The sequence below is a fragment of the Polyergus mexicanus genome, unplaced genomic scaffold (assembly GCF_030449975.1).
Source record: "Polyergus mexicanus isolate NDT 795.1 unplaced genomic scaffold, iyPolMexi1.0 SCAF_3, whole genome shotgun sequence".
In the NCBI taxonomy this organism is placed as follows: Eukaryota; Metazoa; Arthropoda; class Insecta; order Hymenoptera; family Formicidae; genus Polyergus; species Polyergus mexicanus.
In genome coordinates, this window is record NW_027223323.1 from 4,120,836 (window position 1) to 4,134,916 (window position 14,081).

The 14,081-nt window shown below is 35.4% G+C and overlaps 4 protein-coding genes across 8 annotated transcripts in view; 2 read left to right on the plus strand and 2 right to left on the minus strand.

The window, feature by feature from the left end:
* The window catches only part of Cad99c (cadherin 99C), a 100,249-nt gene extending 94,678 nt beyond the window's left edge, over positions 1-5,571 (plus strand). For all 4 annotated transcript variants that reach the window (XM_070293648.1, XM_070293649.1, XM_070293650.1 and 1 more), the window contains 4 exons: positions 323-951; positions 1,724-1,954; positions 2,675-2,904; positions 3,251-5,571. In XM_070293648.1, the coding sequence (XP_070149749.1) occupies positions 323-951; positions 1,724-1,954; positions 2,675-2,904; positions 3,251-3,570 (1,410 nt within the window). In that variant the 3' untranslated portion in view covers positions 3,571-5,571. The remainder of the gene's footprint in view (positions 1-322; positions 952-1,723; positions 1,955-2,674; positions 2,905-3,250) is intronic.
* The window catches only part of LOC138932095 (uncharacterized protein C15orf61 homolog), an 81,750-nt gene extending 75,645 nt beyond the window's left edge, over positions 1-6,105 (minus strand). The window contains exon 1 of the mRNA XM_070293665.1: positions 5,932-6,105. The gene's annotated coding sequence lies outside the window, so the exon portion shown is untranslated. The remainder of the gene's footprint in view (positions 1-5,931) is intronic.
* On the plus strand, positions 6,104-12,049 carry LOC138932093 (tetraspanin-11). Of its 2 annotated transcripts, none has more exons than XM_070293661.1 (9): positions 6,104-6,658; positions 7,374-7,456; positions 7,781-7,993; positions 8,102-8,287; positions 8,800-8,922; positions 10,070-10,123; positions 10,191-10,283; positions 10,370-10,453; positions 10,681-12,049. In XM_070293661.1, the coding sequence occupies exons 2-9, from the start codon at positions 7,409-7,411 to the stop codon at positions 10,741-10,743; spliced, it is 864 nt and encodes a 287-aa protein (XP_070149762.1). In that variant the 5' UTR covers positions 6,104-6,658; positions 7,374-7,408; the 3' UTR covers positions 10,744-12,049. The 2 variants fall into 2 exon arrangements, with proteins under 2 accessions (XP_070149762.1, XP_070149763.1); XM_070293662.1 differs by having other exon boundaries at positions 6,104-6,635.
* Positions 12,050-12,436: 387 nt separating this feature from the next.
* LOC138931832 (carbonic anhydrase 1) lies at positions 12,437-13,900 on the minus strand. Its single transcript, XM_070292998.1, has 5 exons — positions 13,843-13,900; positions 13,447-13,716; positions 13,069-13,325; positions 12,623-12,847; positions 12,437-12,544 (listed from the first exon to the last, which is right to left on the minus strand). The coding sequence occupies exons 1-5, from the start codon at positions 13,898-13,900 to the stop codon at positions 12,437-12,439; spliced, it is 918 nt and encodes a 305-aa protein (XP_070149099.1).
* Positions 13,901-14,081: the final 181 nt, after the last annotated feature.

Genomic DNA, 14,081 nt, shown 5'->3' on the forward strand with positions numbered 1-14,081 from the left:
CATCAGAAAAAGAACGAAAAGATTAAAAAATATGAGATATAGAAAAGATACAATATAAAAGAGAGATCAAGTTATATCTTTTTGCAGAATATTATTTTAGACACAAACGGAAGACATAAATCAAGGAAAAGCCATTTCTATCTTGCTTTCTCTCTTCTTGTAGCTTTAACAAGATTTATTATAGAATAAATATATAAAGTAATAAATAAATATATAAAGTAAAATATAGTATCGACAGTTTTCTTTAAGAAAACTTGATTCGTTGCAACAAATTTATCAATTTATTTTGTCTTTGATACGAACGAAATACGCTTGATCGCAGGTGAAGATTCAAGTATTGGATGTAAACGACAACAAACCAGAATTCATCTTCCCGGAGGCGAGTCAGAAGCTCGCGAAGGGACGTTACTTCGCGGCGATCCCGCGCACCGCACAATTCTCGTCCACCGTTATACAAGTGAAGGCTCACGACAAGGATAACGGCAAGTTCGGCAAGCTGGAATACAAGATCCTGGAGGGACGGGGATCCGATTATTTCGCTATCGATGGCTCCACCGGCATAATCAGAACGACGGTGACGTTCGACAACGTTGACTTGTCCGACCTCCCCTTTAAATTCGACGTTCGCGTGCGAGATAATCCCAATTCGACCGATAATTACAATTCAATCGTCGCGCCGGTGATCGTCAATCTGATCGGAGAGGAGAATCTCATGATCCTGGTGGTGCAGGATGCAGCGCCGGATGCGCTACAAAAGGAGGCCGGCAAAATAGCGAATATAATCGAGCAGAAGAGTGGCCTGCTGATCGGCATCGATAGGGTAGCGATGAGAAAAATTCTGACGAAAAATGGCACCGTGGAAACGTTCCCGCAGGACTCCGACGTGTGGTTCTACGCGGTCGATCCGGACACCGAGATCATACTCGGTAGAAACAGCACCAGTGTACTGAGGTATGTACTGATGCTTATATAATAATAAAGAGTTGAAAAATTTTACAAGTAAAATACATATAAATAAAATTTTTTCGGAAATTATTAAAATAAATTTCTTCCTCAAATTTTTGATATTGATGAGAAGATCATGTTGAGAGTCTTCTTAGAATTTTTATTGTAACGGCACTTTAGGTCTCCTACGTCTTCTTTGTAATTATCCACGCTAAAGCGGTTATCTCACAGTTATTTACGGAACAGTATTACGTAACTATTATTACCTGCAGTGTACTCGTGCTGCATACATACAAAATGCACATTCCGATACATCAACGCTTTGCACATTTTTAAATATTTTTATAAATATTATTACCGCTTTCTATAGGACGTTTTGTAATCTAGAACAGAATTAGTACATAATAGAATCTATAGACGTTACTGTAAATTTTACTATATTAATTTTACGATAATTAATAAATTCTAACTGTTAGAGGACAAAATTTTCCTTAAATCTATTTTTTTTAATAAGGTTTGTGTTTATATAATTTTTGCTTTGTACTCGACACACCGTTCGTAGATGTACAAGTCAATAAGTTTTATGACAATTTATCAGAAGAAGTTAGCTTCTCTCCAACTCTTTAGTTGATTAAACACGAATAAAGAAGATTTATCCGCGTATCGATGATAGAGAACAAATGTTTCCCACGCGAGCATCGAAAGGTCAATTACGACGTTCAATTCTACTGTGTCATTTGACCGTGAGCAAATATTAAAAGTATTGAATGCTTGACAGATCGATCATGGATAAGTCGGCCATGTCGAATATCACATTTGACGTGTCTACGTTAGTACGAGCGAATGCCATCGACATTCACGCACCCGTTATGCTACCCGAGCCGGTGCGAACACAAACTGCGATCGCATTTAGCGGCGAGGTATTCCCGTACGCGTTGATCATCATCGCCTGCGTGATCCTGATCCTCGGCATTGCCGGCATCATTTACATTTGCGTCTCTTGGTCCAAGTAAGTTACAGTCATGCACATTGTGTCATGATTTCAACGTTGGAAACGCAGCATGATTTCGCTACCAGTGTTATAAAATACATCGATAAGCAAGATTTAATTATAAATTTATAAAATACATAAAAAAATAATTTAAAAATTAATTAATATTTTAATTTAAAAATATTAATTAATTAAAATCAATTAAAATTAACTTATAGTATTATCAGAACATATACGTATTAGCAAATTTAATTATAAAGCTAAACAATGCAAGAACATAATATTAAATATGATTAAATTCATATCTTTTAATAAGAAACAAAAATTAATTGCAAAGAAATATATTTTTATATATATACGTATATTGTAAATTTCTGTTGCATGCTTCTTATATGCTTTCATTTGATAAACACGAAAATTGTTACATCCATGCACAGTTGTATTAATTGCGTACATATCATTCTAAGCTATTATTACGATCCTCAGTTGTTATTATATGAGTCGTATGAGAGAGACGACGCATCGCGAGTATAAATATTCATTCAACTCGTCGAGTGTGAGTGATGCAAATTCATACAGCTCTTTATTATCTCTATTAGCTTTAATTGCAATTTCCGCTCCGACTATCTTCCCAAGCACTGGCTATTTCAACGTTGCGATCGCTGTAAGAATAATCTTTCCGGGTTGTTTACGAAATTCCTTTGAGAGAGTTTCTCATGAAAATATCTTGTGACGTAGGTACAAAGCGTACAAGGAACGTATGCAACGCATGTATGTAATGCCGCGTTATGATCCTGTCTATGTGGAACCGAATCTGAAGGAATACGAGACGCAGGTACTCCAGATGAGCGTGCCGGTCGACGACAACGACAGTTGCAATGATTTACAGTTGGACTTCAGCAACAAGAATCACGCGTTCAGCCTGGACAATGTCAGTTACATCACCAAAGATCATGGAGACAGTACTGGTAATTCGAAAAAAAATATCTGAAGATTCATACAAGATCTCTAAATTTATATCGTCAAATTATTAAACGAAAGAAATTATGTGCGAGAAAAAACTGGTATCCATCTCCTTTTTTGCATTATTTATTGCAATGTATTGAAAAGTGTCAAAATGACAAAGCACACAGTTTTAAAAATATATTATTTTTTCTTGTACAATATATTAACACTGTATCAATATTTCATAATTAAATTATTTTATCCAAAGAGAATTTTTAGCGACACCGATTTATCCCCGCACGATATATGCTTACATCGTTTACGCTACGATTCCAAGTATATACAGCGAGCTTATGTGTTTCGTTTAAGGCCAACAAAGTCCCGTTAGCTCCGAAGCGGCAACTACGGCGCGCGCGTCCAGCATCGCCGGTAATCACGGCGACACCAATATCCATTCATTGCGGCGATCCACGCTGGGCCGGAAGAATCACGGTGCGAGCAACACAAACACCTTGAATAATCGCGACGCTACGCCGGTACTTAATCCCTTGTACAACCGCGGCGCGGATCTCCTAAGCCCTAGTCCGTCCAACGACAACGTCACCTTCAGGGAGAGAAAGGATTACTCGCATCTCGGATTTACGTATCTAGGCGAGCAGAGTCCCGTAGAAACCACGACAGAATTGTAAGTTACATGGTTCGACGACGTACGAATGCCAGCCACGTATTGGCTCCAAAACTGTCACCGTATTACACGTATGTGTTAAAAAATAACACAGAAATGAATTAATATGATAGTATAATTTTTATATCGTTTCGATATAAAAATAAGACTGTGATGGACATGGTAATATTTTTTTACATCAAAGTTTTATCGATACTGTAAGATATTGAAATATCTAAAATCTTACATTGCGTAGAAATCATGTCAACAAGCATCTCATCTTGCATTCCCAATGCATATAAAATAGACAATTGTGTACCTTTTTTGCATGTATGACAAAAAAAGCGGTATAAAATGTACTTAATTTCGACAAAATACGTAATATATACAAGATAAAATTCAAAATAATTACTACTGAGTAGCGCGTATATACTTTGTCTCATATGTACAATCCCGAAGCGCATATGGAGAATATGTCAAAGCTTACGGAAAATAGTTGAGTGATTACGTACACACACACACACATATATATATATATCCTGCCCTTTCATATGTCGTCTTTTGAATGTGAATCGATACCCGCGTGCCGATTCACGCGAACGCGCAAATGTATCCGCAGAATTTCCGCGGCGGAATATATTCTGAACGAGTTACTCCGCATGTGACATCCATGAAAGAGTAGCGTGATGTTGTGTTCAGGTATATCCTTATACCGGCATGAAACGAGGCCGTGAAAATCGCGCGTGCAAAAGAGGCGCGTAAAAAAGGGCGAGCGAAAGACTGCGAATATCTTTCTCAAGCGATATTTTATTTGATTTATTTCTCGTCGTGCATTGAATTTTCGTAAGGCTAAAGCTTAGGCAATATGTTCCGCCAATAAATTGCGAGATTACAAATAAATGCCATCGGGATTGCAATATAAATTTTTATTATTATTATTATTATTATGACTCTAAGCGCAGAAAGTTGGATTAATGAAGACGCATTAATTGAGTCTTGATTAATAACTTTGGAGATGTTCCGTATTCTGCGGAAATTCATGCGGACGCGTACATTTTAATTATAGAAAGAGAGAGAGAGAGAGAGAGAGAGAGAGAGAGAGGGAGAGAGGAAAAGAGAAGAAGAAAAGAACAGAGAAAAATTGCAAAAATATTACTACAAACATTACTACAGATGCAACCGTCCAATGCATAGGCTTAGATTCGAAGACGAGGTTGTAAGTTTATATGAGTGTATTTGGTGAGTGCGTATGTGCGTTTGTGCGAGTCTTATCGGCTCGTAATCTTGTAAATGGGTCGATCCCGATCATTTTGTACTATAATATCTGTTTATATTTATACAATCGTTTTTGCTCACGTCATATTCTATTGTATTATAATCATAATTAATCAACGCGACGACGATGTATATCGTTGCGTATTGTATGTGTATGGTTGTGTAAAAAAAAAAAAAAAAGAAAAAAAGAAAAAAAGAATCGCAAGAACGCGTTTTATTAAATTTCGTCAAGTTTGAACAATGACTTTCACGCGTTCCTATACGCGACTATTGCTCACTCTTGTTCACACGATCGCGTCTATAATTAGCGACTGCCATAAAAGCGAGGTAAAAAAAACGCGTTATACGCCGATGGCACAAGTGGTAAAGCGTGTATTTAATCAGACACGCCTAACTGCCCATTTCCTCGTAGTTTCGACGACGCTATTTGATTTTCTTCGATATTAGGTTTGACAGATCCGTTTTATATAAGATATCGGGTGAAACGGCGTCGAGTGGAATTAAATATGATACGACTTGATTGAATGTATATCTCTAGTCGTATAGCGGGCGTCCACTGCCGTGCAATTTATATATAAGCTGTTTTACATTAAAAAAAAAAAAAAACCAACAAACTTTTCTGTACGCGTGTTACATGTGCTCTTCGATTTTATAGCGTTGATGTCCTTTAGTCGTAGCTGTACAATATTTAAGCGCAAATTCTGTAAAAATTGTTAATACCTAATAATAAAAATTTATTATATTTACATAATATATAACGAGGCTTTTTTTCGAAGCAACATTTCACACGACATATCCCTTTTAGCGTAAAGCAACGAACTGTCGAGTTATTACGCAAACGTTAATTTAAGCTTCCGCGTTACTAAATTAGCCGCGGTTTCGTCCAATTCCCACGTAAGATCTTTCGCATTTGTTTCACACGCGTGCAAGTCACGTATAGCAATATGTAACAATGAGTTGTTCCTCCTGTAGAGAATTCATAATTTTGCCATCCGGATAATATTTCAGATATCCCCTTATATAGAGAATTTATTTTATTGTAATATTATTTTTAATTCATTCGACTTTATATCCTATGCAACTCTAAAAAGAACGGGGATGACCACAGTACCTTAATCAACCTTGGGTCATTACAGAATTACGGTAAGTAGAACAGCAGCGTGTTGATGAAGCTTCCCCCGAGATCGTCGACGGAGTCCTGGGTGGCGGGTGGGGATCAATTGCCCCTGACGATAGAGCGTCGGCGCCGCGACGGCGGAAGCACGCAGACGCATCTGGACCGATGTCGATGATGTAGAGATGTGAGAAAGGCGGCGAACGGAATCCGGCGGCATACTCCAGTTCGTTACGATTCCGCTCCGCGTTTAGTTTACCGTCGGGATTAACGAGTAAAGGAATTCGCACTTTCGACACGCGAGATAAAACACCTGGATGCTGAAGGAGGTTCCATCGATTGATATCGACGAGTGATAAGCGGGTGGTCCGTTCTTCCCGTCTGTGCTCTCGTTGCACCAGCTCGAATGCGTCGCGACGCCCGAATGTCGCGCAGATCGGAACGTTAGAAGAGAGCGATGACAGAACGCACGGATATCGCGAGCCACCTGTGAACTAGGGACACGTATCAAGACAGCGATGATCTTTGAGGATTACGGATGTAATCTGTGCATCTGTGTTTGTGATCTCCATATTGATAACTGTGTGACATTGTTTGTAAAGCGCGCGACGGACTGTGTAATCGTGTGACAGTTATATACGAAAGTGTCCCGCAGGGATAATCGAGAATAGAGTGCACAGCTGACGTCGATATCAAGTAGAGTAAGCTAACTCGCTACTGACAGGTACAATGCCTGTATACAATTTTATTATCGGGGAATTTTTGTCTTTGTGTAATGATACTTTTTGATAGTTTAACCGTCTGTGTCTTTAATATAAATAAGAATACTTTATAAAATTCTCGGTGATCGATAAATAAATAATCCTAAATCGTGTGTGATATAATAAAATAATTTAAATAATAAAGAATTTTTAGAAATCTTTTTTTTAATAATAATAATAATAATAATAATAATAAATAATATATAGTAATCAATCGGGCAATCTATTCTTTTTTTGCCATCTAAATTTAAAAATAAAAAACTTCTTATTTTATCCTCTTAATACTATACTAGAAGCTGTGACTGGGAATTAATAAAAAAAAAAAAAAATTCCTTATACGAAATTTTCAATATCGAATGAAAAGTGTTGTAAAATTAAAAAATTATCTGTCAAGTTTCATTAAAATCGAAGTAGAGAAAACATGTTTTTTTAACGTCTTTGAAATAAAGAGAGACAGAGATATGTTGCTTGCCTAAATTTAAATAGATATTTAAATGTTATTATTTAGATAATTAATTTTGCATTATCTTTATGTGTTAATATGCATAAATCAATATAGAAATTGTATAAAACAGAAATATAAATTGGAAAGTTTAATATTTATATGGCATATTAATATTATACATATATATATTTGATCTTACAACACTGGGGTCACGTATCATATTATATTTGCAGATTGATGACTAATTGGAGGGTCAAGGATAACAAACATGAAATACTTGAAAATTGCGTTATTTACGTTTAATCTATTAATATGGGTAAATAACATGCACTTATACTTTATAACATTATAAACTAAGTCTAGAAATAGCGACACGTACCGACAACTTAGACGCGCTAGTGCTTGAACTATAAATATTTCTTCTATGTGTATTCCAGAGCAAAACAATTATCCTTGAAATGTTTGCATCGCTGGATCAACGTCAGATTATATTATATGTCTAGAGAAAGGCACGAAATGTTATTTAAACGTCATTTAACTTTATTTAGGGAAACGCGCGGTCTCGTGCGATGCGATATTATCATGGCGATAAAGGAACAAAATGAGAAATTATCGTGCGATTTTTTTTTCTTTTTGGTAGCTGGCTGGCTGCATGGTGCTCGTTATAGGCGCCTGGCTGCTCCTGGAGCCCAGCAAGGGGCACATTCTCAATCTTTTTGTATCTGACGTGAAGCCGCACGAAACTATTAATCTGATAGCTTACAGCCTTCTCGGGCTCGGTTTCATCGTGCTTACGGTCGGCTTCTTCGGCTGTCGCGCCGCGCTACGCGGAAATCAATGCATCCTCGCCACCGTGAGTAAAACGACATTTTTACTGGCCATCTCGTCTTGGCGCGGTTACCGTTATAGATCGTCGGGGGTCAAGGTCGGCGATTTCATCGCCATTCCTTTTTTTTCGCAGTACATGAGCATGCTGGTTGCGCTCATCGTCACGGAACTGGTGACGGCGGCCATCGGTGGGTTGATGACTTTCCAGATCTTGTCAGATCTGGAGGAAAGGCTCACCAACAAACTGGCAGTGAATTATGGTCACGATCCGACCAGCGATATATCCTTCAGCCACAGCTTGGATTTTGCGCAGTATAAGGTGTCGCATCAAGAGGGTTGATCTAATTAAATGCTCATCTCGAGCTTTGTACAACAAATTTTTGTGAAGTGGCTCATGTTTTTAGTTACATTGTCCTTTTACGATATTTAATGATTTTTTTTTTGTTTTTGTTCTGATATGAATCCACTTCTTGTACAATCTTCCGACTTCTAACGTAAATACTTACTTTCTGTATATCTTATGATCAAGATTTCAATTGTGTTCTGGATTTATTCTCGCTGAAAATCGCATGCTGTAATTATCTCTGTGCATGGTATTTGAGCGAAATGATAATACAATTTAACTTTTTTTTTATTTAATATTTTGTTGATAGATCTTTTCCGTGTCTCGGCTTATTTTTCCTGCAGCATATATTACGCGCGAAATATGTGCTTGTAAATTATGTTTCATGCATGACGTGGTGTCGCATGCGATGCTTTGTCAGAAATCGTTCGTCCGAACGAGACATTTCGCGATGATTCGAAAAACACATGAGAGTGATTCCATTGCAGTTTAATTGCTGTGGTATCCATGGCGACGACGATTACAATGGTACGGCTTGGTGGAGAGACAGTCAAATCTCGGGAAACAGGAGGCAGGTTCCCCTCACATGTTGTGTTCTCAAAAATTCCGAGGTATCTTATGCAATTAAATTGTTTGTTTTTAGAAAAACATGTTTTGATCAAATCTTTGAATAAAAACCTTGAGTAGTTAATAAAGTATCTTTTGAAAACACAAGTTTATAAATATTACGTAATATTGTTACCTGGACATTTTGTTTGAAACATGTTATGGATTTACGAAGCGCGTCTATTAAATAACCGGACTAAAGCTGTATAAAATTAAATAACAATCGTAATGGCAACATTAATTTATTTTATTCAAAATATCTCTTTTCATCATCGATATAGCATTGGGTACGGTTAACCACTAAGTGGATTGATTTTTGAAAGCCCTCTTTCAGAATCCTTTCAAGCACTCTCGCCGGTATCGCTTAAATCGCCGGAATACTATAGTAATGAGTTTCTTTGGAATTGGAATTTTCGAAGCAGATTTTTGGAAACTGAAATAGAGTGCCACATCAAGCAAATATAACATATGGTCAAGCACTATGAGTGTTCCAAACGAGTAATATTCAAATCCTTGTAGCAAGAGAAACATTCGGATTCTTCCGCTAATATTCTCATAGTTTTTGCATCAAATTTCTTAATAATTGTCACATTTTTTCAACAAAATCCAATGTCGAACTGTTTTCGATCGCTCGTTATCTTCCACATCTTTGCAACCGTTTCTAAATCTTCCAAATTACTCAAAAAATTATGTACGCAATAGGCAATCATCCTGAAGAACTTCTTTCGATATACGTTTGCATTACGTTTTTTTTTTTTTAAATTTTAGAGAGAACTTAGGTAGATACTCTTTACTTCATTATGTTTTCATGGCGCCACCAAATTTTTACTGGCTTCTTTATTCGACATATTTTATGACGCGTACGTCCAATAATAAAATTTTTACAGTTGTCAGACGTGACTTGAAGTTTAGAAACAGTGTTATTTTTTAATAGTTGGTACTCACACAAAAAATTAAAAAAAAAATCAATCCGATTATTAATAGGCGCATCCCGTATATAAACCAATATTGTCATTTTCTGAATAACTTTAACTTGCGAATTTTACGAATTGTTTGTCGTATCTTATTTTTTATTGTTTATTTCAGGCGTTTAATTAAAATTTATTATAAATTTATTAGCAAAATCGCACAGTAAATGCTTTTATTTTACAGAATAAGAATACAGGCAGTCCGATGAGCGTTGTTTCGAGAGTGTTTCACAAAAATGTGAGTAAAATATCAATGAAAAAGTGAATGCATGCACTTTAGGTGAGTAATCTTTTGTTGCTGGTAGAATGAAAAACCATGGCTGCATCCGCAGCCGAGGGATGAGGCCGCGTGTCAAGTAGAAGACAAAGAGGGCCATGAGGGATACAGACACAAAGAGGTACACATTTTATATCATATCATAAAAATATCGTATTGATGCATATCGTATGGTTATGTATTTCGATCGACACGATGCATTTTTAGGGCTGCCTTGGAAAAGTCACGAACTGGTTGCAGTGCGAAAGTTTCACGTTAGTATTCCTCGGCATGGCAATGGCAGGAATACAGGTAAAACTTTTAATAAATCATTCTCGCCGACGAAAAGTTTTAAAGAAAATTTATTCAGAAGAAAATATTTTATGTAAGAGAACGGTTTTTGAAATTTTCGGATTTTATAAAGTATTCTTATAAAATTTCTATTAGAGATATACATATAATAAATCTGTGGAATTATTTTTCTTCTTTTTGTTTTGAATACTTAATGAGAAAGAAATAATCACGTAAATGTATTTCAGACATTCGGAATAATAACGTCCGCTTTCCTCTGTCGAACGATAAGGGATATGCAGGATGAATGATCCATGATTCGTAGTCTCAATGAAGTAAAAAGAATGTCATGGCACATTCGTTCTTGTCATTGAGAAAGAGGAAACATCTTCGTTTTGTATCTTCGTGTACTATCATCTCTGCAAACATTCTCAAAATCTGTTTTGAGTCTTGTGAATTAAGGACAATGACGTGAGTCGCAAAACTGCGACTTGGGAATTCTGCGGACAGAAAGCAAATCTTGTTCTGTTTTACGCAAACCGATCCATCAACTTCGAAGCGAGATAACGATAAATGCGTATGCTTAATTTTTAGATCATTTCCTGACGTGCGTTTTGCTGCAAGTCAGTGACCAATACACTCTGATGTATATATACAATATATACGCATTTTTGTTGTGTTCACTCCAAATAACAAGCCGCGATATTACAATGATATCTCGCTTAGATTTTATGACGATTGCCGGCGAAGATCGATCAACAAGGCAAATTATTATTCGCGATATTTTGTCGTCTTGTAAATACACTTGCCAGTGCAGATAATAAAAGTATGTGCGTTGTGTACGTGAGAATTTTCGAGTCCTTTTTCCTTTCTGAAAAATTTACCTGATTCAAGATACGAAATAATTTTTCGCACAAAGTTGTACATGCATTTTTACAAAAAATGATTTTTGACGAATGAGATCTGCGTATGTGGATGTATGTAGGAGGGCTGGGACTGATTGTGATATTCTCACTATTGACAGATTTTCTAAGCGCAACTCGTTAGAGTTCCATATATTGAGAAATATATTCAAATCATATAACGCTGCTTGCGCGTTTTAATTGCGCAAATTTTCAAAGTATTTTATTTGTTTAAACTAAATTTAAAAAAATATATTGATTTGAAAAAAGATAAATAAGATTTCTTTTTCTTCATATACGCTAACATATTTTAGATAACAAAACGTTAAATTTGTTTACTTATATATTTATAATTATCTTAATAGTCAATATGTGTAATGATACCAAAGTCTCTTTCTGTGATTTGAAAACTTGAAGTGATAAAAGTGTTAATCAGCTCCAGCAACTTCTAATAATAGTGTATATTAGATTAGAATAAATATATATTTTATCATCTATTTTAGAAAATGGATGATACATACATATATTATATATATATATATATATATATATATATAGAAAGAATGCGTCATATATATTCTTTAACTAAAAGGAATGCTTCCTTCTTCGACACTAATTTTGGAAGAATGTATTATGATAACTTGTGCCAAAAGAATTTTTATTGTATAATGAGTAACACAAATTTTAATATATTTTTATTTTCTTAAAACATCAAGCAAGATATGTCCTACGTATTTATAGAACGCACCTTAATGATAATAAAAATGTTGTTCTCTGTGTAAACTCGTTATTGATTTTATATATTTTCACAAAATATATACCAATTTATATTTGTATTTTATAAAAATTTTTAACGTTTGAATATTATATTTACATTACTCACAAGATAAGCAACTCGCACATTGTATGTAACGAGCTTATTTTGATAATTTTACGCATCCTACGCATCTCTGTGTAGATAGAATATTATCAACGTATCGAATTTCCTGTTAATTGCATACATATTTATTGAAATTAATGCGCAAGTAAAGAAATGAGATTTTCGTATGTGCTTGACCACGTGAATATTTTGATAAAATAAATATGGGTTAAAAAATTACGATTAACTTTCTTCGTAAAAGTAAACCTCACGATCGTTTAGTGATTGAACTGGTCGACAATTCAGAAGTAACTGTCCATCCATTGAACATAGTTTTCGAAATTGTTCCACCTATAACAAAAGATTATACATAGTAATGACAACATAAAGTCGACGACAAATATCTTATTATTAAACAGATTACTTTACCTGTGATGCAGATATGGCAATTGGTTCTTGCTGAATGATCCATGTAACTATTTCACTGCAAGGAGGATAGCTGAGAGACCCAGTGTATGTATAGTAATCTCTGTCAAAAGGTAAAGAAAGCCATTCCAATGGGAAAGGAGGTATGCCGACTTTAGATCCCGGACAGGTAATGCACCTCAAATTTCTCACAATATGATCCAGATAAGGATTATCCGCATAATTTATCTGTGATATGTTACAATCAGGCGTAATTACAATAAATTCAATTTAACATAATATATTTATATTTAATGTAATATATTTTATTAAATATTTAAAAGAGAGAGAGAGAGAGAGGGGGGGGGGGAAGAAGAGCGAGAGAGAGAATGGATTGATTTAATTTTTCAACAGAAGACATTTGTGATGAGATATATTCATTTTATATATTCCCTAACAAAAAATCATACTTGAAGGAAGAATGAAACAATCGCTACTCCGTCTTTCATTCCGAGGCTGATTGCTTCCAATAGCGACTTAATTCCACGTTTTCTATGAACGATTTGTAGTTCCATAGGAAAACGAACATAGTTTAAAGTATGTTCACTGCCCTCTTCGTTAGACGGACCCCAATGAAAGCGAACATGAGAGAAATCATACGTATCGGTCAAAGGTCCCCCTTGAAGCTGTGGCCGCGTAGTATTGCTCCAGGATCCTCGGAATATCACTGTGTACATACCATATATTAGTGCAAAACGCATAATACAGATATCTCTATAAAAATATCAAGAATTTATCAATTTATTTTAATTTATTTACTTAATTATAGAAAGTTTAATTAAATTTACCAGTATGACCGTCGTTCATGATAGTCATCGATTTTGGTACGCTATTATAATTAATCCATCGAAGTGGTTCAGATGGTTGCACTACTACAGTGAGCCTGGTGATAATATTGATAGGCGATTGATTGCTACCGTTGCTTCCGGGGTATAGATTCTTCCAAGTATGGGGACCATTCTGATGAGCGTATCCAAATGAGAAAGTAGGTAGCTGGAGATCATTCTTTATGTATAAGAAAAATTGTGTCCAGTTCCAAATATCACTCAATAATAATACTAGAATGAACGAAATTATATTATATAACGCATACATTGCAAGCCATATATGTAAAAATATATAAATATATAAATATATAATCTAATGATTTAGTTGTGTACGCATACGCGTATCTTTTTGCTTACTTATGAGAAGAGCGCCGCTACACACAATCATACATTCTATTAACGAAAAGTCCATCATTTTTGTAATGATGTAACTTTTGGGAAGATACATTTGGGTTATAAAATTTCAGATTTGTCTTTGTACGTGAAATTTCCGGTGTAATAAATTTTTATGCATGCATAGACGAGCGATTTATTTGAGATTTTGCTCAGCACTTCATGATACGTAATAATTTTTATTAAAAAGCCACTCATAAAAA